The following is a 27,088-nucleotide window of genomic DNA, read 5'->3' as shown; positions in this document are numbered from 1 at the left end:
GTCAGCAAGCAAGATGGACCGTCAATCAGTCATTTCTTTAGCATTATATTTCTCATTTATTTGTAAAGAAAAGTTTTTATAGGTGAAAATAAAATATAGATCAAAACCAAGTAATTATTTGAAATATTGTGCAGAAGATACTCTTAAAACCAACTTGGAAAGGAGCAGAAAGGAGATGAGTGAGGGAGGGTGGGACTGGGAGGGAATGAGGGAGCGGGATACAGCAGGGATACAAAGTTAACAAACTGTAACTAATATTATAAAAAAATAAAATTAAAAAAAAACAACTTAGTTTCTTGAGTTCAAAATTTAAAATACGAAAATGTGATGGACTAATTCAGGAAACCCAGGGCATTGTCATCTGGGTGAATTCCATACCTTCAGCATTTACAGTTTATCTATGACAAAGAGTGAGACATTTGCAGAGTTGCCTCTCATTAGAGCTTTACATGTGAAACATCTCACGGTCTATGTGCAGTGACTTTCAATGTTTTCATTTTTTTTTTTATTTGCCTAGGTTTGGCCAGAGTTGCCCAATGTAAATGTGGATGAAACTCTTGACCATGAGACTCAAGTTAAGGTAAAGTTGAACAGAGATTTTTTTTCAAATATTACCCTAATCATCTGAATGCTTGTGTTGTCTCTTAGTAGACAAGCAGCTTACCCTTTCTGGCTACGTAGCTCTAACTTAGGTTTTCTTTCTTGGTGGTCAGTTTTAGCAGAAAGAAATGCTCAAATGAGAAATGTGACAGGCAACCAAAATAGAAGGATATAGAAAGAAAATTACCATGAAATCCCTTATGTAATCATTCAATAGTTTGCAATTCAAATATGTTTTTGTCTAAACACAATGAACCAAAGTCTAGAATATTTTCCCAAGCAGGAAACTAGCACAAGCAGATGGTTTTTGATGAATTCCTCCAGGGCCAAAGGCAGCACCAGCAGGCTGGAAGGAGCAAAGTCCTTGGTGTCATGCCTTCTGCCCCATCAAGCCTACACACTTGGTCACCATGCAGCTCATTTTCCATGGGATGACAGACAGGTGCTCCATAGATTGGCCAACCTACAAGAATTTCATGCATTTTATTTAGATACTGTTTGTTTTCTACTGTCCATGTTTAATGCTGAGTCATAAAACAAGTCCTATGGGTGAAAGGAGTTTTGAGGTTTTTCTGTCTCCCTCCACCTTTGTGACAATTCTAAAGTCTGCAGCAACAGTGGCAGAAAAACTAAGGTTAGATCAAGGCTTGGACAGGCCTAAATGCTTAACCATTTTCCCTTATGTCTTCAGTAATCCCCTTCCTGGATAGGGGAAACCTTCCCATGAAAGCATGTGTTGCTCTTCCAGCTATATAGAGCCTATGTTGCTTTTCCTGATTTCCTGCGTACCAGCACAGCTACATGGTGGAAGGAAGAGATAAAAGAGCTCTATGCAAATCCTCGAGAGCCAAAGAAGAGCTTGAAGTTTGATGGGCTGTGGATTGTAAGTGCACCTTTAATTCTTTGAACTCACGAGCAGTCAGAACTCAGGGAGACAGTGTATAAGCTAGCAGAATATGCAGCTAGGACTGGATAACTAAAAGGAAGATAATTTAGTTTCAAGGACCAGAATAGCAGAGACTATTGTGGGACATGTCTTAGAGGAATCCAATAAGGAGGTGTGTCTGCTGCTCAAGATGCTAATACCTGGGCAACAGGAATGCCAATACACAGGCAACAGGGAGGAACATCCTGGCATCTCTATTTCCAACTGGTCAGTCTCTTAGTTTTGCTTCCCAGCTGTCAAATCCAATCCAGCTGTGAAGCCTGCAAGCGCATCCTGCAAAACCAGGCAGACATGGGAACAGACAAGGCATAAATTTGGAAACCAAAAGACATTCACCATTGGACTAGTACAATTTACTCTCAGGGAATGTCTTAACAAGTATATTCTTATATGTGTTACACAGAATTTTTCAGAGCATGATCTTTGGATGTCTCTAAGAGCTCTTCCATTTGCTTATTTCTAGGGGTGGGAAGCACATTCACTCCTGTCATGCTTTCCCCCCTCACATCTAGCCCCCCTGAAGCCCTAAGCAAATTCTAGGCCGCCTCTGAAGAGCTGCTGGACCCTGGGCCAGAGTCGAAGCTCACAGTTCACACAGAGACAAATTTGAGTCCCATGACTGCTATGTAACCTCACTGCCTATTGAACCTTCAGGACAGACAGCATATTGTAGATCTGTGGAAGAACACAAATTAATCCAAACAGATAAGACAGACAGTGAAGAAATGTAGGCAACTCTGAAGAAGAGATTCTGAATTCTATGAGATGTTTGCTCTAATATAGTTGTTCTCAACCTTCCTAATCCTGCAACCCATTAGTATAGTTTCTCATGTTGTGGTGACCCTCAACCATAAAATTATTTTCATAGCTACTTCAGAACTGTAATTTTGCTAGTGTTATGAATTACAATGTAAACTGCTCTAATGGAAAGAAAATTGTTTTGGGGGTTAACGCAAAACAATGCATAGTTAGTCCAAAATGCTTGCTGTTGCCTGTATTATTTAAATCTAACTTATTTAAGATAGACCAGTTTTATTTTTTACTCTCCTGGCAGACAATGAACATTCCCCCCAGGTCTCCACTTCTTACAATTGGGATATACATTTCCCAGAGTAAGGTTTCATTTCCAGCCTTGCTTCTGAGTATTACAACTCAGAGTATTATCCAGCCTACGCCAATAACAGAACCATAGCCAGGATAGAGACATAAGAAAAAGTACAGGAAGATTATAAGGGCCACTGGCTATGATACAAAGTAAATAATCCATGAACAGAAAAAATAAAAACAGGTTTGTTTGGGAGAGAATAGATTAAGACATTTCATTAGGTTCAGGATCCAATGTTATCTCAATGTCTCGACCTTCATAAGTTCAAAACTGTAAACGGGAAAGTATTCTTCTCCACTCCACTAAGCTGATGTGGGTTTTTAGATTCCATTTGATCCATGTCAAGGTTAAAGAGGAAAGAGAAGACTAGGTTGTGTAGTCATTTGTCTGAGGTTAGTGTTCTATGTAGAGAGAACATGCTGCCCTTGATGTGACAAATTTTTTTTTTTTGCTTACTTCAGGGTATGAATGAACCTTCAAACTTCGTGGATGGAGCTGTTGGGGGCTGCCACAACGAAATTCTCAATAAACCACCCTACATGCCATGTATGATTCCTTTCTTGCTCAAGGTTCTCTTTCCTTTTATTCTCACATGAAGCCAAAATGTTTCGAGGGGAGAGGCAAGCATAGTCTCAACATGCTGTAAAATCCACAAATAGAATAACTTTGGATATATGCAAATTAGTAAGTTAGTAATTAAGTACAGAAATAATAACATGATGTGTTATAAAAGAAATTGTGCAATACATTTGATTGTATCGGTGACTATGAATTTATTGCCAAATCTGTAAATACATCCCTGTATATGCACATATACACCACCCCAGCACACAGGTTTTTCTGATTAGAGAATGAAAAACTAGTTTCTACATTCTACTCTTGTTCAGATACTTCATGAAAGATACTCCTTGATGCTAAATGTATCAGAAAATGGAGTAAGAGGCTGTAGTCAAAGACCTCCTGGAATATTGAGTCTTCTCACCACAAAGAAGCCCAAGGAATAAAGTTCCTAAAAACACTCTCTTTGCAATCAGAATCCAGGGTTCTTAATGTCTACATTATCAGTCACATCTTCATCCACCTGTCCATCTTTCCAGCTATCCATCCATCCTCCCTTAAGTTAATATTTGTCAGTCAAATGCTGAGAAGCCAGAAAGAGTTAGAAACATTGATACAGAATTTGAACAAGGTTTATTTATTGCCTTGAGAACATTACCATCTAGTGGAAGAAGCGGTCCTAAGTTTGAGGATACTTTTTCCAGCCTGCATGCATGTTCTCCTTAGCCCTAATTAGTTATGAAATCACAGGATGTTGCTTTTTTATGTAAAAAACTCAAGTAATTAGACCTGTTACAGTAGACATGCCAACATATAAATCAAGATGTCTTGGAAATAATTATTTCCCCTTCAGATGTGGAAGCCAGGGACAGGGGCCTGAGCAGCAAGACGCTGTGCATGGAGAGCGAGCAGATCCTTCCCGATGGCTCCCGGGTGCGCCACTATGACGTGCACAGCCTGTACGGGTGGTCCCAGGCCAGACCCACCTACGAGTGAGTGTGCTTTTGTTACTGCTAGCAAAGATAAAGGCTGGCACAGGGCATTAAGGTATGTTCTCAGCTTAGTTTACAGTCTTGTTTGTGAGATTCCTAGTTATTTCAGGTTCACATTTGGAAAAGCAATGAATTTCTGTTCAGATGTCATATGTGCTTAGGTCTTAAGCATGGCCCACTGTTATCTTATGTTCTTATTTAAAATACCACTATATAAAAAGGATATTGTCTATATATAGGCCACCCTCAGGGCAAATTTTGTTAACTGGGCTGGAAATCTTGACTCTTATCCAAGTGAGGCACCTTTCCCTTTCACTGTCCCTGTAATTTCCCCATCTTTCTATCCCGCCTCATTATCCATTTAGTAATATGACAGATTACAGTTTTCTTTAGTAAGACATGCTTTCATCTAGTTCTTTGACCATATTTATAATATATTGCTTAAACCCCTTGCCCCAAGGCTCTTTAACAACATTTCCTATTGAGTACTTTCTATTCTTGTGTATATTACATTTTAAAATTTTTATTTTTGAGTGATTTTTTTGTTGTTATTGTTGAAAATTGAACATTCCCAATAAAAAAATTATAGCTCTCCTACTGTCCATAGGGTTTGCTGTTATTTTTATTATTATTTGATCAGCAACCTTTCTGGATTCCGCTGCCATCAGTTTTCCTCCCCTCTCCTCCTCTCCCCTTCTCTCTCTTTCCCTCCCTTTCTTTTTTCTGTCCCATCATAATCCCTTTTCTTTGGAGACACCTAGACACTCAAAGGTTAATATACTCAATCCAGTTGCTGATCAGACAATTTCTACAATAAATACTCACTAACCAAACATAATTGAAAACAGAAAACCCACATTCAAAGATACTGCAATAGAAGAGAAACCAAACACTACTTTGAACAAGACACAGAAGTCTGGAGAGTTTCTGAGAGTGGGGTTGGAGAATGTAGGTCATCTGTCTTTGCTAATTGGTCTTACTTAAAGGAAAAGTTAAGTATTTCCTCTGGTCTTTGAGAGGGGCGCTGGTTTTCCCTACTTGAACCAAGGTAGCAGTTTTGGCTCCCACTCACCTTTAGAACCTCAGGGTGTGGGGCCACTACCTTCCCTAAAGATTGCATATCAATGAGCCTTGATTCTAAATCCCACACAATCCAATTTTTAAAAGATTTACATCTCAAAGTGGCAGAGAAAGAGTGGCTCAGTGATTAAGAGCATTGTCTGCTCTTCCAAAACATCTGGGTTCAATTCCCAGCACCCCCATGGCAGCTCACAACCTGTCTGTAATGCCCATTCCAAGGGATCTGACACCTTCACACTAACGCAAATGAAATAAAATTAAATAAATTATTTTAAAAGGAGAAAGAATTCCTACTGTCTGCTTTTAAAAAAGAAAACACTCTAAGAGAAGTCAGTTCAAGGCTGGTGGTTGACTGTCTTAAGCCTATTCCAGTCACGTTGAATGCCTGGCTTCTAAATCTTTTACCATTTGCCAAGGTGAAAAAAATGCAAATTTAGGAGACTAAATGACAGACTTACCTTTCATCTCTGGCTTTTGTTTGCCCAGTGCAGCAGTTGCTGGGCCTTCTTTCATGGTTCTTCTCTGGCAATGTACTGGAGCCACAGTAAGATGCTCAGGAATATGCATTCCGTTCACAACGTTTTCTATGGTTCTAATCCTCCAGGAATTACTTTAAAAATATGAGCCAAATGTTTTACCCCCAAGTGAAATCACTGCCTTAAGCACCCAGGATGTTGCCAGAACTGTGCTGAAGTTCCCGAAACTAATTCTTTAGAGGTGGTAAATCTTTCTCTCTCTTGATTGATCTAAGGTCTGAGTCAAACCACATGGACATGGCACCATCAGACTAGACATTGTCTGGAGAACTAAAGTTGGAATAGACTGTTTAACGTGATTTGGGGAAAATACTTCTGACAAAACTAGAAGGGAGTTAAGGTTTCTTAGTTTACCCTGAAGCTGTGTGAGAACCAACCTGTGAGCCTACCTGTGAGCATCCCTGAGATGCTGGAGGCTGTCGTCCATATAAGCTGCAAGCCACGTGGTCTCACTTTCCTGAACAAGTTTGGTTGACTCAACTGCACTGGATGTGCTTGCTCTCACTTAGGTGGAAGATAGGGAGGCAGGGAACATGTCAGGATGCATGCTGGTCCCGATTGGTCGAAGGCCGGAAGTATAAGTTTGTGGGTTTGCCTTTTGAGTCAGCTGACCAGCGTAGCTCATGGGCGTTTCCGAGGGCTTCTGCAATGGACCTGCTAGAGTCCATTATCCTGGCCAGTATTTCCTTAAAGCTCGCTCCAAATTTAGCTCAAAATTGTAGTAGTGGTCTTATTCTCGCCTAGTGGCTTTTGGTTTACCGGGGCATGGGCTAGTAGTCCGAGTAGACTTAAGGGAGAGTGTTAAAAGCCACACACACTGCCTAGACAAGATTTCAAGATTTAACAGTTTCTCTTGGAAAAGATGGTTTCAATTTCTTGACTGCAGGCTTCTGAGTTCTGAAATGGTTGCTTTCAATGTTCTGTCTGTATAGTTTGTTGGTTTTTGGTTTTTGGTTTTTGCTAAGAAAAAGTTAACAGATGCCCTTTATCACCCTACTGACCTTGGTCTAAGATAACTTTTCTGTAAACATTCTCAAATAAATAAGTAAATAATAAATAAATAAATAAAATGTGATTAAGAATCTCTTTCTTGCAGAAAACGCTCCTGTGCTCTAAGCACAGCGTTGATAACGTTAAGCCTCCACTTCCTAGAATCACAAAACAAATAAACAAACAAACAAACAAACACAGTATTCAATTTTTTTTTTTTTTTTTTAAGGATAGGCTGGTATTTTCTCTTCCTACACTTACTTTTATTCGTTGTCTCTGTCTCCTCTGCCTCTGTTCCTATTTCCGGAGCTCACAGGAATCTAAGGTGCTTTGTCGTGAGCTATCCACGGGTGAGATGCACACTAAGTGATACCATGATCTTCCCAGCAAAATTCTCCTTAACTTTTCCACTTTCTTTTATTTTTTCTTGCTCTTTCATAATGTCACTTCATTTCCTCTGCTCTATTTACTCTTGTCAGGTACACGTTTGGGGTCACAAAGATAGAGGCCACCACTCCCAACTGAAGTGTCTGGTCAAAGCACAACTTTACTTTTGATCTAGAGGACGTGCTCAGGGGAGGGAGCACACTGCCTTGGTGTATAAACTGACCACCTGACCTTTCCATAGTACAGTTAAAAGAAAGTTTTTTGTTTTGTTTTTTTAATATTATTATAAATATGAGAGATAACAGCCAGGGATATCTGTAAGAGATCCAGAGCAGAGAGAAAAGCAGACTGGATATGACCAGGGCTAGAAAGGTAAGAGAGAAGAGTGGAGATAACAGAGATGGAGTAAAAAGCAAGAGATGAGAATGTGAGCCAACAGAGAGAGGAGTGAGAACAGCTGTGTTATAAGAAGGATGGGCAGCTGTTGTAGAGGGAAGGGCCAGGAGACTGGTGTGGTGACTTCAAAATATATAACAAGTATCTGTGAGTGGGGACTAAGGGAGCCTGGGGGTTAGCATGGATCTTGAAATGCTGATAGGCACCACAGATATTTCTTAATAGGAGAGCCATATGTCCCTCTTGCCAGAGGCAAGGCAATGATTTCTTTTTGTAGAAAGAAATTAGTTTCACAAGTTCCTGAGAAATTCTGGCTTTTATCTACCTGCCAGAAATTCTCAGATAGGTAGTTTGTGGATATTTGGACTGCCTTTTGGAATTTGAATAATTGAAGTTTCCTTTGGAACTGACAGGTGAGAAGAACATTTTTTTTTTTCAATTTTAACTCAGGTGTTGACTGTGTCTTTTCTCACTGGCTGTGGTACAAACTCATAGTCTTTCATAATTGGCTAATTATAAAAGAATAGCCAACAGGAAATGAAGGAAAAGGGGAAGAGGTGTTTTACCCTGTCCCTAAGTTCCAAGAATACAGTGGGGTCTTTGTGTAAACAAAGGTTTTACTAGGTGTGTGTGGGGGGGAGCACACATTCTTTAGAAAGATTAGCTGTTAATGTTTCTTGCACTCTGACCAAGCTGAAGCTGGTTCTTAAAAAAAAAAAAAATCTCTTCCTTTGAGAAAAGAAAACAAGAGTTTTACATCCTCTAGTGTAACTCTAGTGTAACTTTACCTCAGGCTATGTGAGGAAAAAAGAGAAGTAAACCCTTTTGTTGAGGAGCCCTTCCTCTGTTTGGAAGAGCCAAACAACCAGAAGGAAATGTGACCAACTGAAACAATCCAGGAAAAGTGCACAAAGTGACAGCTGAGTGTTCTTAGAAGAGAAGGGGCTAAGAGGGGGCTTATGTTCTGCCCAGTTCACGAACCCCAAAAGACCATGAATAAATAGACTCCGCTGTAAATACATGAGGTTCTTTTTATTATAAATCATTACAAGCTGCAGCTTGGGCCCACACCCCCCACCGCCTAAGTGGTGAGAGCCGAGAGCCCCATGCTCAGGTTAGTTGGGTGATTTAAAGATTCTGGTCCCTCCCAGCATGCCCAAGGCAGGGGTGATTCCTGCCTGGCAAGCATCTATTGGTCAAAATACTACATTTTGAATTGACTGGCTATAGGAAGATCCCCAGACCATTAATGATCTGGCATCCCTCCATAGGGGGATGGGGCCAGTTTCCTAGTAACTGTATCTCTAGTGGGTGGGGAAAGAATGCAGTCAGGTGGTTCTTCCCCTCAGGGCATTCCTGGACTTCTCCACCTAGCTAGTTCAGGCCTTAAATATTAATAACAGCTGCTGATTTTTAATCTTTTGGTCTCTCACTTGCAGTGCTCAGACTGCAGCAACAAGACAGGAGTCCTTGTTTCTGACTGAACCTTCCTCTTGCCAGCTTCCTCTCTCTCCTTAGAGAGACTCTATCTGTCACAGATCCCACCAATTCCTTCTTCCCCCTCCAGGATGCTCAAATGGTCTTTCAGGGAAGCTTGTTTCTCTATAAACTGTTTTCCTTTCCTTCCTTTCTGTTCGTTGTGCTGGTTTAGAACTTGGGCCTTGGTTTTAGATTGGCAAACCACAGTTGTAATGTAATGCCACTTCCTAATTAGCCAGTATCACTGCACCTCCTGGGTTTTCATTGCCATAATATGGCAGCATGAATCCACCAATGACAGCACTTAGAAGTGTTTCTTTCTTTTCACCGTTTCATCAGCACTTGAACTGGAACTGCTCTTTGCTGACTTTGACTCACATCTTCATCAAATTGCCTTATATAGCCACATATGTATATGTGGATATAAAAGGAAATATGTATACAAATCTCTTCCTCATGGGCATTGTGCAATGGCAGATGTAGAATTGATTGATGTGTTCCTGGGGTATAGGATTTGTTCTAGCAATACAAGTTTTACCATTCACTCTACCCCTACCTCTGACCTCCATTTATAACCAGTTATTTGGGCCTTTTGCTCCAACCAAGTACCGTGCATGGAGATAACCTAGAACCACTGCACGGATGTAGCCCATGGCAATTTAGTGTCCAAGTGGGTTCCATAGTAATGGGAACAGGGACTGTCTCTGACATGAACTGATTTTATCACCTGCCCCTGAGGGGGAGCAGCCTTACCAGACCACAGGGAAAGACAATGCAGCCACTCCTGATGAGACCTAACAGACTAGGATCAGAAGGAAGGGGAGGAAGACCTCCCCTATCAGTGGACTTAGGGAGGGGCATGGGTGGAGAAGGGGAAGGCAGGATGGTATTGGGAGGGAAGAAGGGAGGGAGCTACTTATACAAAGTGAATAAATTATAATTAATAAAAATAAAAAAAGGAATGAGATTCTCACTTTAGGTGCAGGTGTATCTTTTGCACCATGCTGTTAGGTTAGTTCTGACTGCTATCATCACTTCTGGATGCTTTCCTGAAAGAAGTTCTCTGACACTTATGTAACTGTTCTACTGCCTCATGTACAGAGCCACACTCTGTAGTGAAATTCCATGGCTGTCATCTTCAAATCCACCTCTTTATTTCTCCAACCAGAGCTGTGCAGGAGGTGACAGGAGAGAGAGGCATCGTCATCACCCGTTCCACATTCCCCTCTTCTGGACGCTGGGCAGGACACTGGCTAGGAGACAACACAGCTGCCTGGGACCAGCTGGGGAAATCCATCATTGGTGTGTGATTGCTCCCGGGGCCTTTTCTGGGGGTGGGAGTGAAGCTATAGTGTGTACTATTTGGTTATACCGTATGTGTTTAGATATGGAATAAAGTCAATAAAAGTTAAATGTCTGTCAGTTGTGTGCTCATCAGGAATTGCCCAGGGCAGTTAACAAAGTAAAGCAAGAATTGGGTTGAACATTCTCCTACTCAAAGGTTGCCTTCATTTAACATGGCCATTTTATTTCATCGCAGGCATGATGGAGTTCAGTCTCTTTGGAATATCTTATGTAAGTTATATTGGAACTGTTATGCCTCACCCAGATTTCAGTGTATGTGTGTCTGTCTTGAAAGAATAACCAGTTGATTCTCTGATTTTGCTTCTTCTCAGACAGGAGCAGATATTTGTGGGTTCTTTGGAGATGCTGAATATGAGATGTGTATCCGTTGGATGCAACTGGGAGCATTTTATCCATTTTCCAGGAACCACAACACGGCTGGCACTAGGGTGAGGCAGCCATTATTTTTGTTGCAGATGTATTATACAAATATCAAATCACAGCTTATTTCAAAATTATAAGTGTATCATTCTTATTTCCTGACAAGTCATGAAGACCATCAGGACATGCATGTTTTGTAATATTCACAAAGTTCAGAACTCCAAGGTTGTTAGTAACCCTTAGTAGTACAATTTTCCTCTCTTCCTGGAAGCATTACTGCCAAGAAAAGCTATTTTCTAGCTCCTACATTGAACTACCATATAACACCTTCCCTTGCTTGAAAGAATATTGAGTTGTTTTACTCAAACCATGTGTGATAAATCAATACAACATAGGGGTCTATTGCTAAGACTGTATGTATACACGAAACTTAAGTTAGGTTGTGCAAGGGGCTTGAGAATTGGTGAGAAAAAGGAACAGCATCCACACTAGTTTTATAAGTGGCAGAGGGGATGTGTTCAGCCATCTGCTTTTGAGATCCTTTGGATGCAGTGAAGAAAAGTTTACCTGTTGTTGCGTGCTCACTCACCCTTTTAGAGACAGGATCCTGTGGCCTGGAATTCAACCTTTGCGGAGTACTCAGGAAAAGTTTTAAGGATCAGATACTCCCTGCTGCCGTATCTGTATACCCTGATGCACAAAGCTCACACCGAGGGTAGCACTGTCGTACGGCCGCTTCTTCATGAGTGAGTGATGCCTCTTTCCCCAAACAGTGGGTTTGTAAGTATCGCTTTGTGATGGTGATATGCACAGGAATGAGGTTTTTTCTTTTTCATATTGGATTTTTCAGGTTCACCGAAGACAAAACAACATGGGATATAGACGACCAGTTCATGTTGGGCCCAGCCATCCTGATCAGCCCAGTTCTGGAAAGGGTGCATTTCTCTTTATGGACCAGACACTTTCTAATTACGTGATCCAAAGACAGACACAGGAAAAAATATTTTATTTAAAATTAAAAGAAATTATTGCTCTTTGTGTGTGTACACGCACAGATATTAGAAGATACCTTCTAGGAGTCAGGTCTTTCCTTCTCCCATGTGGCCTCCAGGCTGCTGGCTGATGCTTCCGCCACTGAGGCAGCTTATCATCTCCAGGGAAAAACCACTCTAAACATCTCCCTGTCTTCCTTCCTTCGTTATTTTCAGACGAATAACTTTCTAGAACATCAAAAGGAGATCTCTACCTTCAAGATATTTATTAATGAAAAGTTTTCAACATTTATATTTTTCTTTTTGGAATTTTGTGATATAGTATCCTTTTATAATTTCTTTAATTGTAACATTTTTCTGTATATTTGAAGAGGAATTTTCTTTCTTTTTTTTTTTCCAAGTGGGTTTCCCTAATAAGGGGAGCAGGGGCTGTCTCTGGCGTGAACTCAGTGGCTGACTCTTTGGGTACTTCCCCCTGGGGGGTGCAGCCTTTCCAGGTCACAGAGGAAGACAATGCACCCAGTCCTGATGAGACCTGATAAGCTAGGGTCAGATGGAAGGGGATGAGGTCTCCCACTATCAGTGGACTTAGAGAGGGGCATGGGAGGAGATGAGAGAAAGAGGGTGGGGCTGGGAGGAGACAAGGGAGGGGGCTACAGCTGGGATATAAAGCAAATAAATTGTAGTAAATGAATAAATTAATTTTAAAAAGAAAAGGAATTTTCAAAGCATAGTCATTAAGATTTTTCTTCTTGAGAAAATAAAATTTCATCTTAATCTTAATTCTATAAAAAGATCAATATTGTTTTCCAGTTAGGATTTTCATCATAACATACTGATTTTCTGTTTCAGAACAAAGATGTGGTCCCTGCTTATTTTCCCAGAGCCCGGTGGTATGACCATAGCACAGTAAGTTGGGATGTTTTTAGGAAGAACCAATTGGCTTTGTGAAGGCTAGAGGGGTGGCTAAAACTTTCTCCTAACATCACAGACCAGAAAGCAGCAATTTCCAACCTTTCCAGTCCTAGCTAGATCTGTACAATGTGGGGAGTTGCATAAAGGCTTAGGAAACTCCTAAGTATCTATATCTCATTACCCATCCCGTACCTTTTCTAGACACACACAGAAAACACTAGGTTTTCAAAGGTTTAAGCAAAAATGAAAATAAATCCCCCATAGATTCAGTACTTTGCTGATCTTCCAACATGCTCTCTTAGTAAGTAAGAATTTTTAGTAAAACATGTAAGTCATTTAATTGATTTACCCATCAACATTTCTATATGTTTCCTTCTAGGGATTTGGCAATGAATCCTCAGGTGAGTGGAAAACACTGGCAGCTCCTTTGGACCACATCAACCTTCATGTCAGAGGAGGCTACATCCTGCCTTGGCAAGAGCCTGCAATGAACACTCACTACAGGTATGATGAAGCTGTGTTTGATGACCTGGCCCTTTAGCAAGGTGTACGGATAAATAACCAAACTATACATACACACACACACACACACACACACACACACACACACACACACCAACTTGCTGAGTAGTTTCATTGGTTGGAATCTTCTGATAGGATCTAGAAGGCAAGTTCATGAAGTCAGTCCTTGGGAGATCTTTTACCTGTGCTCTTGTGTCAAGAGCACAATTTTCCTGAGCAAAAATTTTCTTGAGGCTAGAAGAAACCTGTTCTCCTTCCCGAATTATTGACAAGGAGTATGAATGAGCAACTTCACTTGCAGTGGTTATATAGTAATATAGGTCCCATTTCCAGGCTTACTTTGGTGAACTCAAGAAGCTATTTCTACACACACGCACACACACACACACACACACACACACATCACAGAAGAGCATGATTTTACCTGAACCAAGCCCTTAGATGGCTTTTGAATAATCAGTAGGATTTGTCTGTGTGAAGACAGGGAGAGATATTCTGAGAGGGTTAAAGAAGTGAAGGTAAAAAGAGGTTGGGTGGGTAAAATTAAGAGTTGAGTTAGCTCATGGAAGGCTGTGAAGGGCATCATAAATAGTTCAGTTTTATCCCCTGGCACCTGAAAGCTGTTGAGTTTTCAGTTGTTTTTTAATTATTCTTTTCTGCTCCTTTCTCACTAAGAAATTGATATCATGCCATTTTATTGTACTATTGCAGTGGGTGTGTTGGAAGAAGGTGTGCACATTTGAGTTTTGAAACTTGAAGTTGACAAATGTTTCATTAAACTTTAAATGTTCAATTGACTTGTATCTCATATTTTACCCTGCTCTGTTTTTGTCATTTTATGTACATATATAACACACTGAATGTTGTTTCTGGGTAAAGAATGTTGTCAACATATATTCTTTGTTCTTACAACCTATTACCAAGTAAAAAAGGATGACTTCTTTTTTTTTTTTTTATAGTCGGCAAAATTTTATGGGCTTGACTGTTGCTTTGGATGATAATGGGAAAGCCGAAGGTCAGTTGTTCTGGGATGATGGACAAAGTATTGGTGAGTAAGAGGAGTCTGCAAATCAGTCACAGCAACTGTGTCATAGAAGCTCAGTATATGCTGGTGAGACCACATACCTCTCTCTCTGTTAGCCACTACCTATAAGTCAGTGGTGTAAGGGAAGCTTCTGAAAGTTTGCTTGCTTGTATATATTCTCCTGCAAGTTACTGAGGTTATTGATTCTCCAGTCTTGTAGGTTCAAGAGCATGGCACGATGGATTCAAGGTTGCTCTATCCTCACAGAGCTCTCTCACTCTGATAAAACAATGTGAACGCAGATATCAGAATGATGGTGAGGTCATCCTCATGCACTGGGGCTAGAGCTCTACTCAGGTCTTTTTCCTCACGAGTAGGGAAACTCAGGAGCCTCTTGTTGACACAGAAAATGAGAGTTAAGGATTCCCAGAAAGCTGTTTAATACTTGGTATGCTTTCTGTCTTTAAGCCAGATTTTCACTTACTGTTTTCGGGTAGCTGGCACCCATCATTATCATCAGAGCACCCTCTTGCTCAGGCATTTCTGAAGAATACTGGCATGCTGATATTTACTCGCTCTCACTTTCACTACAATTATCTGGTACTAGAATGTGTGATCTTGCAAAATGCCACACTTTCTAAAACTGTAGCCTATTTTCTACACACACACACACACACACACACACACATACAAACACACAGTCTTTTCCTTTTAGTTTTCTTCATTCTCATTAAAACATGAAATACTCACAAAAGTTTTAATGGTGGATATTTTTTAGGTATCATGATTGTAGCTCCTTTTTGTTTCTAGGAGAAACATCTCACAGCTTTTTTTTTTTTAACTTTCTGGTTCCTACAATTATTCTGCCCCCTCTTCCAGATGTTCCCTGAGAAGTTGTATTGTGGATGTATCTGTTGAGCTGCCCATGAATGTCTGCATTATGACCATTTGTGGGGGTGGTATTGTTTTGTTTTGTCATTTCCTTCTTTCCTTCCTTCCTTCCTTCCTTCCTTCCTTCCTTCCTTCCTTCTTTCTTTCTTTCTTTCTTTCTTTCTTTCTTTCTTTCTTTCTTTCTTTCTTCCCTTCTTTCTTTCTCTGTTTGCTGTAAGTATACGGCTAGGTTTTAGAATGCATTTAGGAATCACACTGGTCTGGTAAAGCCACGGTAGTAGGTTCTCCTCTAAGATACATCCCCTCATTATCCCCTAGTAGTTGTCTAGGTTTCTAGTGCCAGGTATGATTTCCATTCTATTGAGTGGATCTGAAGTCTAATTGGACAGCTACTGGTTACCACCAAGATATGAATGCCACTACTGTACTTTCAGGGATACCTTGCCATGCTGGTCATTTTTCTAGTTCCTAAGTGCCACAGCTAGATAAGACTTTTTTATTGTTTGATCCCTTGACAGTTTACTTAGTACTTACTGGTACTGTGAAGGATAGATGACAGGAAAGAGACTTTCAATTTAGACCCAGCTCAAATCTTCTGAGTCCTTTGACCAAAGTATGTGGTATCTTCAGCAATAGGGATTTACCTTCAATCTCTGAGAAGCAACCAAGAACAACAGCAAAAGTCTATTTTGGGAGAATCTGGTATAGACTACTGAAGTGGGATTTCACCTTACATCTATTAGAATGGCTAAGATGAATAACTCAAGTGACAACACATGCTGGAGAGGATGTGGAGAAAGGGGAACCCTCCTCCACTGCTGGTGGGAATGTAAACTTATACAACCACTTTGGAAATCAATCAGACATTTTCTCAGACAATTAGGAATAGTGCTACCTCAAGATCCAGCTATACCACTCCTAGGCATACACCCAAAAGTATACAACGAGGCCATCTGCTCAACCATGTATGTAGCAGCTTTATTTGTAATAGCCAGAAGCTGGAAACAGCCCAGATGCCCCTCAGTTGAGGAATGGATACAGAAATTGTGGTATATCTACACAATGGAATATTACTCAGCGATAAAAAAAAAAAAGCAAGGAAATCATGAAATTTGCAGGTAAATGGTGGGAACTGGAAAAGATCATCCTGAGTGAGGTATCTCAGAAGCAGAAAGACACACAGGGTATATACTCACTCATAAGTGGATATTAGACATGTAATATAGGACAAACATACTGAAATCTGTACACCTAAGGAAGCTAATCAGGGAGTGAAGTGGAGATTTCTCATCCCTGGTACTTTTATTTTTTGCCATCAAATAGTTGGGCTGGCTAGTTTATGTAAACTTGACAAAAGCTACAGTCACTTTAGAAGAGGGAACCTCACTTGAGAAAATGCCCCACAAATTGGCTTGTGGGCAAGCTTGTGGTGCATCTTATTAATTAATGTTTGATGTAGAAGGCCCAGCCCATCGTAGGTGGTATCAACCCTAGGCAGGTGGTCCTGGAGTGTATATGAAAGCATATGCCAGATAATAACCTGAAATGGAAAGTGGTAACCATTCATCTCCCTGTAGTGTTGGAGATCAAATCCAGGGTCTAGCTAATGGTAGGCAAGTGCTTTCTTATTATCTTTAATGGTTCTCAAGAAGATGAAGACTACCTCCTTAGTCACTGCAATCCATTTAAGATATTTTGGACTCAACCTGAGATTATCAGCTACAATTGAAGCAGATGACTGCTTATTCATTTCTTCTTGTTTGCAGATACTTATGAAAAAGGAAACTATTTGTTGACTACCTTTATAGCAGCACAGGTAAGACTAACCTATTGTGTTTATAAATGCTTTTCTAGTTATCTACAGATTAGATATCCTCCACTAAATGTGTAAATATAACGTCTTATATCTTAAAAAGAAAGACTTTTTGCCTTTGTTTGTCTAATTTATATAACTGACAATAAAATAAGTAATAAAGTAGTTCTTATTTTACACTTATCCAGAATACTATCAATATTTGAAAAAAAATGTTTGGAACTCATATTAACCTGGAGAAAAACTGACCATTGAATATATAGCTTATTTCTAGGGATACGAAGTTTTCTAACTGATATATATATACATATATATATATATATGTATATATATATAATGATTTTAATTTTGCTTTACTTACATAACATCTCATAATTTATCTCATTTTAACTCAGATTGATGTTCAAATACTTGATCATGGTTTAGGCAATTTACTACATTTTGTTTGTTTTACAAACTTTCTTAATTCGGTGACAGTTTCCTATGGTCCTGTATTATACCACCATACCATCATTCCATCCCACCTATGTCACTCAACTGTGAAAATGGATGACTCCGTTTCCTAAAGGCTTAATTTCCTCATCTGAAAAGGAGAAATGATGATAATTTATTATAAGAATTAGTAAGAAGCCAGGCACTGTGGCATACTCCTGTAATCCCAGCACTATGGGAGGCAGAGGCAGGCGAATCTCTATGAGTTCGAGGCCAGCCTAGTCTACAAAGTGAGTCTAGGACAGCCAAGGCTACCATGTCTTGAAAACAAAACAACAACAAAAAGAATTAGTAAGACTACATCAAAAATAATTTACAAAACCTTTCTTGGTTCACGGACATATCTTTAGGATTGTATTAAGATTCTTCAGAGTTACGTAAGTGGTAGAATGAACACACACACACATATACCAAGAGCACACATATAAAGGAGTTTATTAAAATGGCTTACAGGCTATGACATACCTAGCAAAATAATGGCTGTCCCTGGACTGAAAAACCAAGAATCTGGGGGTTCTTCAATTTATGAGTCTGGATATCTCAATTAGTCTTCAGCCTATGTTGGAATCTCAAAGCAGTAGGTTCTAATACCGTTAAAGGAATGCCTCATAAGCAGGATGGAAAAATTTGCCAGAGTGAAGACAAGCAGGAAAAAAGAAAAAGGCTTTCTTCCATCTGGGCTGTTTCTAGAGGGTATGGACCAGATTATGGTGGGTTTTGTCTCTTCAAATAATCCAATCAAGAAAACCCTTCACAGGTGTGCCCAGCTACTTGAGTATGATTCTAAATATAGTAAAAAAAAAATCAAGATTAGCCATCGCAGGCATCATCAATTTATCATGGCTGCTCCTTGGGAACTATGTATTCATGAAAAATTTAACAAAAAGTGGAAACAAAGAACAGAACCGGAAGACTAATTAAAAATCTTTTCACACTGCATTGTAAAACATAGTTTTACAACTTGTGCATTACATATGCCTTCTCCTTATGAATTCTTTATAGAACACCTTGAAAATCCAGGTGCTACATAATCAGTATCTGAGTGACTCAAATGCACTGAAAATTGGATACATTAGAATCTGGGGTTTAAACTCTACCTATGTGAAACAGGTCAATTGTACCTACAACAACCAGCAATTCATCCAGAAAAATTTCACAAGAAACCCCTACAATCAGGTATGTCTGAAAGGAATACTATTGTGAACTCATTTTATTATTTTATTAAATTGTCTCTAATATATGTGCTGAATAATAGAAGGGTCTCACATCTACAGAAGCATGCTTCTGAAAATCTGAGGGGACTGTCGTATAGCTTAAAACATGGGTGGTCTTTCCTTTGTGGTCTGGCATTGGATGATCTGAAGCCTGATTTTATCCTTTCTGTTGTGTTTACTTACTAATTGGAGTAGGTTTGAATAGACTGGTTTCCTAGGCTACCTAACAGAACATAGTAACATTTTTGCTCAGAGGCTAAAGCTAAGGAATGTTTGTGAAATTTCTCTCTCATTCTGCAGTGTGCCAATCCCTGGGCAAATTAATGTTTCTTTTTAAGCTTTCAGTGGGCCCTTAACTGTTCCTTTTATTACATGAGTATGCTTTGCTCATTGTATAAGAAGTGTTTATTTGGTAACAAAAGAGAGTACCATCAGTACCAGACAGCTTTGTCTCAGCCCTGGAACCAAGTAAAACAATGTGTTGCTGAGAGAAGAGCAAACTGGGCAATAGTAACGTAGAATCTGAATAGTAATGCTAGGCCATGGACTATAAATGGATGCAGTAGCCCAAACAGAATGGCTTAGAGAACTGAAAATGAATAGCTAGAGATTCTGCTATATTCTGGAGAAACAATGCTCTAACAGCATTGGGAATTTGGAAGATGACCACACTGAGCACCCAAGTGGGTATTACCCCAGTGGTCTTTTTCATTATGTACTTAGATACAATGATATGTTACTTGGCTTACCATATTGATACTGTGAAGCTGTTGTTTCTAGTTAACCCAGCTCCAGAGAATCACAGAGTGCTGTTTGGGGAAAACTCTACAGCATGTTTAATGCCTGGTACTTGCCAGGCACTACACTAGCATTGGCAGTAAGGAGGACATGGAAGAGTTTGCCATCAGGAAAGGTAGACGTCAATTTTAATCGCAGGTGTAAATATTTGAGAACATTGGAGTTGGGAAATAAGAGAGTGTGAAGAAAGAGATTTCTGTCGCACACACAGAACAGCTCAGCATGGTGATTATAGACCAATATAAGCTGAAAAGAAGATTTACGTCATCTGTTATTTTGGGAAAGAATGTGTGCATTTTTTTGGTTGTTAAGGTAAAACTTGAATAGTAATTTTAGAGTCCTTAATAAGCTCTAACACAGCAGTGCAATCATTGCTCTTTTGGCAGGAACTAACAATTCAATTGACTGAAGACAGTATGAATCTAGAATTGCTGACTGAGGTTACCTGGATTTATGGAGATGCTGCAGTTCCCACACCAAATACAACCATTATGCTTCCTACAAGCCCACACCCATCTGCATCCAGCTCTGAAACTGTGACCAGTTCAGCTCCCATAACCACAGTCAGAACAACTACTACTACAGTCACACTTCCGGGAACAAATACACCTCCCATTGTTAACACCAGTGATGCACTTCCTGTTACAACCACAGATGCAAAAACAAGCACGATTGACAACACAACCAGCACCTCATTTCCTGACCCAACTACACCTTTCCCTACCACTCCTTCTACAGTCACAAGCGATGTGATTCCTGTCACAAGCACAGCTACTGAAACAAGCACCATTGACAACACAACCAGCACCTCATTTCCTGACACAACTACACCTTTCCCTACCACTCCTACAGTCACAAGCGATGTGATTCCTGTCGTCACAAGCACAGCTACTGAAACAAGCACCATTGACAACACAACCAGCACCTCATTTCCTGACACAACTACACCTTTCCCTACCACTCCTTCTACAGTCACAAGCAATGTGATTCCTGTCATCACAAGCACAGCTACTGAAACAAGCACCATTGACAACACAGCCAGCACATCATTTCCTGACACAACTACACCTTTCCCTACCACTCCTTCTATAATCACAAACGATGTGATTCCTGTCACAAGCACAGCTACTGAAACAAGCACCATGGACAACACAACCAGCACCTCATTTCCTGACACAACTACACCTTTCCCTACCACTCCTTCTACAGTCACAAGCGATGTGATTCCTGTTGTCACAAGCACAGCTACTGAAACAAGCACCATTGACAACACAACCAGCACCTCATTTCCTGACACAACTACACCTTTTCCTACAACTCCTTCTGGAGTCACAAGCGATGTGATTCCTGTTGTCACAAGCACAGCTACTGAAACAAGCACCATGGACAACACAACCAGTCCCTCATTTCCTGACACAACTACACCTTTCCCTACCACTCCTTCTACAGTCACAAGCGATGTGATTCCTGTTGTCACAAGCACAGCTACTGAAACAAGCACCATTGACAACACAACCAGCACCTCATTTCCTGACACAACTACACCTTTTCCTACAACTCCTTCTGGAGTCACAAGCGATGTGATTCCTGTTGTCACAAGCACAGCTACTGAAACAAGCACCATTGACAACACAACCAGCACCTCATTTCCTGACACAACTACACCTTTCCCTACCACTCCTTCTACAGTCACAAGCAATGTGATTCCTGTCGTCACAAGCACAGCTACTGAAACAAACACCATTGACAACACAACCAGCACCTCATTTCCTGACACAACTACACCTTTCCCTACCACTCCTATAATCACAAGCGATGTGATTCCTGTTGTCGCAAGCACAGCTACTGAAACAAGCACCATTGACAACACAACCAGTACCTCATTTCCTGACACAACTACACCTTTCCCTACCACTCCTTCTACAGTCACAAGCAATGTGATTCCTGTCGTCACAAGCATAGCTACTGAAACAAGCACCATTGACAACAAAACCAGCACCTCATTTTCTGACACAACTACACCTTTCCCTACCACTCCTATAATCACAAGTGATGTGATTCCTGTTGTCACAAGCACAGCTACTGAAACAAGCACCATTGACAACACAACCAGCACCTCATTTCCTGACACAACTATACCTTTCCCTATAACTCCTTCTACAGTCACAAGCGATGTGATTCCTGTTGTCGCAAGCACAGCTACTGAAACAAGCACCATTGACAACACAACCAGCACCTCATTTCCTGACACAACTACACCTTTCCCTACCACTCCTTCTGGCGTCACAAACACAGCTACTGGAACAAGAACCATTGACAACACAACCAGCACCTCATTTCCTGACAGAACTACATCTTTCCCTACCACTCCTGCAATCACAAGCGATGTGATTCCTGTCGTCACAAGCACAGCTACTGAAAGAAGCACCATTGACAACACAACCAGCACCTAATTTCCTGACACAACTACACCTTTCCCTACCACTCCTACAGTCACAAGCGATGTAATTCCTGTCGTCACAAGCACAGCTACTGAAACAAGCACCATTGGCAACACAACCAGCACCTCATTTCCTGACACAACTACACCTTTCCCTATAACTCCTTCTACAGTCACAAGCGATGTGATTCCTGTTGTCACAAGCACAGCTACTGAAACAAGCACCATTGACAACACAACCAGCACCTCATTTCCTGACACAACTACATGTTTCCCTACAACAACTCCCGCCAATGTCACTACTGATGTAATTCCTGCCATAAGCACAGCTACTGAAAGAAGTACTGATTGAAAGAATTACTGTCGAAACAGTAATGAAAGAAGTCCTGTTTTCAAGTATGATTGACAACAGAATTAGTACCTCATTTCCTGACACAGCCACACTTTTCCCTACACTAACTTCTATTGCTAACAGAAGTGATGTGATTCCTGTCACATCCGGAGCAAATGAAACAAATACTGGTAACAGTACAATTGGCACCTCGTTTTCCCACACAACTACACCTCTTCCACTGAGTCCTCCTTTGCTGTCACTAGTGATGTGATTCCTGTCACAGCCACAGCTACTGAAACACGTACTGGAGACAATACTACAGCACCTCTTTTCTGACATTACTACAGCTTTCCCTCTGTGTCCTTGTATTGTTAGTGCTGTGATTCTGTGTCAATGACAGCGAGTGAAACAAGGACTGTTGATGCCACAGCCAACTCTCCTCTTCTAATATGCATACCATGTTTCCTATAGGTCATGTTTCTGATAGCTATAATGATCATTCACTTACGATGAGCACACATGCAAGACAAGTTTTGCTGGTGTCACTACTAGCAACCCATATTCTGGTATAACTACACTTTTTTTTTTCTGTGAGTGCTATTCCTTATGGCACTAATTCAACTTTTTCTACCACAGCCACACTTTAAACATTTTGTTTTCCTAGTATTGCAATTAGTTCTACTCTTCCTGAATACATACTCCCTTTACTACAGATTCCAACACAGCAAACTGTAGTGTTGTGGATTCCTAGCATAACCATACCTTTCTCAGAAAGTAGTACAAATGTCACAAGTAATACTCTTGAAGTTGCTGACAATTTCACCACAGCATCTACTATGCCCATGATTCCATATATTTTTAGCACAAAACCTATAAATGTAGTTACCTCTGACAAGATCTTTAAAACACTTCCATGATCTCGCTCAAGGGTCTAGTGCAGTGGTTCTCAACCTTCCTAATGCTGTGAACCTTTAATACAGTTCCTCATGTTGTGATGACCCCCAACCATAAAATTATTTCGTTGTTCCTTTATAACTGTAATTTTGCTGCTCTTTTCAGAGACTCTGAAGTGTGGTGGTACAATAGATAGATATAGAAACAGCTGCAAATAAGATGCCATTGAAGTTAGGCAAGTCATTAAAAAGAAAGATTTTCAAAATGTAAAACAACACCATACTTCTATATCTTTGTTTTTGCCTTTGAAAGTATGCTTATTTTTCAAAAATCGTATTTATGCTAACATGTAGCAGATACACTGTATTTTTAATTAACAAAAATAAATATTTATAAAATATCTTGTAAATGATTCAATTCAAAGTTTGCATTCAGTAAATATTAGCAGGTATAACTCACATGGGCAACAAGATGCCTTGACTGGTTTTAAATATACAGAGACCCTGAGACCATAGAATTTGAAAGCTTCCTTACGTCTACCGTGTATCATGTTCCCACCCTCTTGTAGTGGTCAATTATACCAAGAGAATCCCAGTATCTTTGAGTTACTCTACTTGAATATCCCTTCATCTTCTACAAATATCTTCCTGGCTTCCTGCCACCACAGAAGTGCTGTGTTTTGAATCATGCAGTGGCATTCCCCATGAAGGTCATGGGTTCATCCATTATGCTTGTTTCCTGGAATTGGCCCACAAGTTATAGCCACTTGAATGAAGCTGAGGCCTTAGTTTAGGGATTACATGGCTCTTGTCTGATCCTTCAGAACCAAGACAAAACTCATAAGTATCTCTGTAGAATATGGTGTGGGCTCCCTTACTTGTATTTTTACCAAGAGAAATCCAACCTGGTGCATTTTTGTTAGTACAAACTTAGGGGTAAGTTGTGGGTCTGAAAGTTTGCTTTTTGTATGTATGATGAATATGAACATGCTCATGTTGTGTATGTGTGCATGTATAAATACATGCACATGTAGCCTCATGTGTGTGGATTCCAGAAGTCAATATAGAGTGCCTATCTCTTTTAATTGGTCTACAATGAGAATTTTTTTTATTAAAAAATTATTTATTTATTTATTTATTTACTCACTTTACATCCAGATTGCAGCCCCCTTCTCTCCTCCCAACTCCCTCCTCTCCCCCTATTTTCCCCTTTAATTTCCCTTATAGAAGGGGGTAGTCCACCACAGGTGCCAACTCACCCTGGCACATTAGTCCCCTGCAGAACAAGGCACATCCTCTCCCACTGAGGCCAGACAAAGCAACCCTATAGGGAAATGGGATACAAAGGAAGCTTCAGAGTGAGAGAGGGCCCCCACTCTAGTTGTTGCAGAATTCACATGAAGACCAAGCTGCACACCTGTTACATATGTGCAGGGGATCTGGCACCAGCCAATGCACACTCTTTACTTGGTGGTTTAGTCTCTGAGCCCCATGGGCCCAGGTTAGTTGACTCTGTAGATCTTCCTGTGTAGTCCCTGTCCCCTCTGCCTCCCTCAATTATTTTCTCAACTCTTCTGTAGGACTTCCCAAGCTCTCGTTAATGTTTGGCTGTGTTTAAACCTCCTCATAGACCAGTTAGACAAAAATAAAAGCTTGGTCTCAGTCTGTGGGGGTCATCATATGAAGAGTGTTTATACACTACTTAGTCTGGAGAATAGATAATAATATTTTACAAAAAGGCAAGGGGGGATAGCTCTGCTGATAGAATGCTTGCTTATAAGCATGAAGACCTGGTTTGGATCCTCAGAACCCATACGAAAAAGCTGGCTATGGCGGCTCATGCTCATAGTCCATGGAGTTGGAGAAAGAAACAAACTAATCTTGGGGCTTGCTATCCAGCCAGTCTCATCTGCTTGGTAAGTTGTAAGTCAGTGAGAAAGCCTGCCCCCAAACTGGGTCACAGGTGCTTAAGAAAGGATACTTGAGGTTGACCTCTGGCCTCCATGCATAGATAGGCTTGTGTACATGTAAATATGCACGCACATTTTTGTGCACGCACATAGTACACATGAACACACATGCACTAAATTGCAACAGGTTTAGGCTGGAATTTATTTAGCTTTTCATATGTTACCTTCTAAAACTATCACTTGATTTCATTAAGAATTCTTCTCACCTCCCTCAGCAATCAGTATTCTAGCAGTAGTTGGGAGTTTTTACCTGACAATTTCTTTTTGATTCTTGTTCCCAAAGAAATGGTCAGTTTAAGCCAGACCTATCAAAACCTTCACTGCAAGATTGTGATCAAGTTAATACTAAGTGTACAGCCACATATACACATATAATTCAATAATATTTTCTAAATTGTAAATTAGGGTGTTTTGGAAATCATTCACTTAAGAATATATGTTGTCAGAGGGTCTCTGAAAGACTCTACCTAGCAGTGTATCAAAGCAGATGCTGAGACTCATAGCCTAACTTTGGGCAGAGTGCAGAGAATCGTATGAAAGAAGGGAGAGATTGAAAGACCTGGAGGGGACAGAGCTTCACAACTGAGAGCAACAGAACCAACAAAATCTGGGCACAGGGGTCTTTTGTGAGACTGATACTCCAACCAAGGCTCATGCATGGAGCTAACCTAGAACCCCTGCACAGATGTAGCCCATGGCAATGCAGTGTTCAAGTGGGTTTCCTAGTAAGGGGAACAGGGACTGTTTCTGACATGAACTCAGTGGCTGTCTCTTTGATCACCTCTGCCTCAAAGGGGAGCAGCCTTGCCAGGCCACAGAGGAAGACAATGCAGGCAGTCTGGATGAGATCTGATAGGCTAGAGTCAGATGGAAGTGGAGGAGGACCATCCTATCATTGGACTAGGGGAGGGGCATGGGAGGGGAAGTGGGAGGGAGGGTGGGATTGGGAGGGGAAGAGGAAGGAGGCTACAGCTGGGATACAAAATGAATCAAATGTAATTAATAAAAATATATACATCAAAACAAAAAAGAATGTGTGTTGCTGTCCTATGTACCCTCAATAGCATATAATCCCTAACTTTAGGATTTTATTTAATAAAGCATAAAAATTCTGTTTGAAATTTTGTCTTCATTTTCTGGAGTTGTTTTTAGTAATATTTGCTTTTAATGATCCCATAACTACCAAAATGAAAAGTATTGCTGTAATTTCAGTAGAATACAAACAGAAATGTCAGAACAACACTAGAGTGATAGGATGATATTATTTATTTTCTACCTTATTTTTAAGACAAGATCAATGAAATTTGAGATCATCAATTAGGTAGACTTGCTAGCCAGCAAGCTCCAAGGCTTTAGACAATCTCTGCCCTCCCCCCTCAGGTCTGAGGTCATAGCTACCAAGTTAAGTCTCATTTCTGCAAAGAAGTTTCCAGGTCCAGGCCACCAGACTGAAGACATCAGAGGGCAACTGATGATATATTCTCCATCCCTATATTTAGTATACCTTCATTAAATGTGTCATTTTCCCTACTTACCTGACATCCTCTAAATCACAAGTTAGCAAGATTTTTTTTCCCATGCTGAGAATGCAGGATCCCATTATTCCCTTCCCAGAATCAGAGATAGCCTGACTACAAGGAGCAAATGGACCATCCATCATCAACTGTGATATAGAAACTTCCTCCACTGAAACCTACAAGAAGGAGCTAGCTTCAATCCCTGCCATGCTGCTGTCTGTTTATGATATTAATAACTCTTGATAACCTCATTCACAAAAGTACAATTTGCCTTCCTATCCCCCATTGAATGCCAAATCCAAGACCTTTCAGTATGCCTAGATAATATGCACCAAAGTAAAAATTGATTTTAAAACTGTGTGGTTTAAAATTTTCACCCCATAAAAATTTCCTTATGCCATATTTCTCAGTTCATTTACATCTGATTCAATATTTCCTTAAAAGATTGCTTACTAAATTGTTGGGCAATACTATAAATG

The 27,088-nt window shown here is 40.3% G+C and overlaps 1 protein-coding gene across 2 annotated transcripts in view; it reads left to right on the top strand.

The window, feature by feature from the left end:
- The window catches only part of LOC110553966 (probable maltase-glucoamylase 2), a 91,502-nt gene extending 67,976 nt beyond the window's left edge, over nt 1-23,526 (top strand). Inside the window, exons 34-48 of one of the 2 annotated variants that reach the window (XM_060380129.1) lie at nt 518-580; nt 1,349-1,483; nt 3,113-3,197; nt 4,063-4,201; nt 10,238-10,371; nt 10,610-10,644; nt 10,746-10,862; nt 11,392-11,540; nt 11,645-11,729; nt 12,639-12,695; nt 13,081-13,205; nt 14,183-14,271; nt 16,905-16,954; nt 18,446-18,619; nt 19,842-23,526. In XM_060380129.1, coding sequence (XP_060236112.1) covers nt 518-580; nt 1,349-1,483; nt 3,113-3,197; nt 4,063-4,201; nt 10,238-10,371; nt 10,610-10,644; nt 10,746-10,862; nt 11,392-11,540; nt 11,645-11,729; nt 12,639-12,695; nt 13,081-13,205; nt 14,183-14,271; nt 16,905-16,954; nt 18,446-18,619; nt 19,842-21,908 — 3,504 coding nt within the window. In that variant the 3' untranslated portion in view covers nt 21,909-23,526. The remainder of the gene's footprint in view (nt 1-517; nt 581-1,348; nt 1,484-3,112; nt 3,198-4,062; nt 4,202-10,237; nt 10,372-10,609; nt 10,645-10,745; nt 10,863-11,391; nt 11,541-11,644; nt 11,730-12,638; nt 12,696-13,080; nt 13,206-14,182; nt 14,272-16,904; nt 16,955-18,445; nt 18,620-19,841) is intronic. The other variant, XM_060380130.1, reaches the window with a different exon arrangement.
- Nucleotides 23,527-27,088: the final 3,562 nt, after the last annotated feature.

The sequence above is a fragment of the Meriones unguiculatus genome, chromosome 3 (genome assembly GCF_030254825.1).
Source record: "Meriones unguiculatus strain TT.TT164.6M chromosome 3, Bangor_MerUng_6.1, whole genome shotgun sequence".
Lineage (NCBI taxonomy): Eukaryota > Metazoa > Chordata > Mammalia > Rodentia > Muridae > Meriones > Meriones unguiculatus.
The sequence above is the reverse complement of the archived record's forward strand: the minus strand, read 5'-3'. Positions and strand labels throughout refer to the sequence as shown.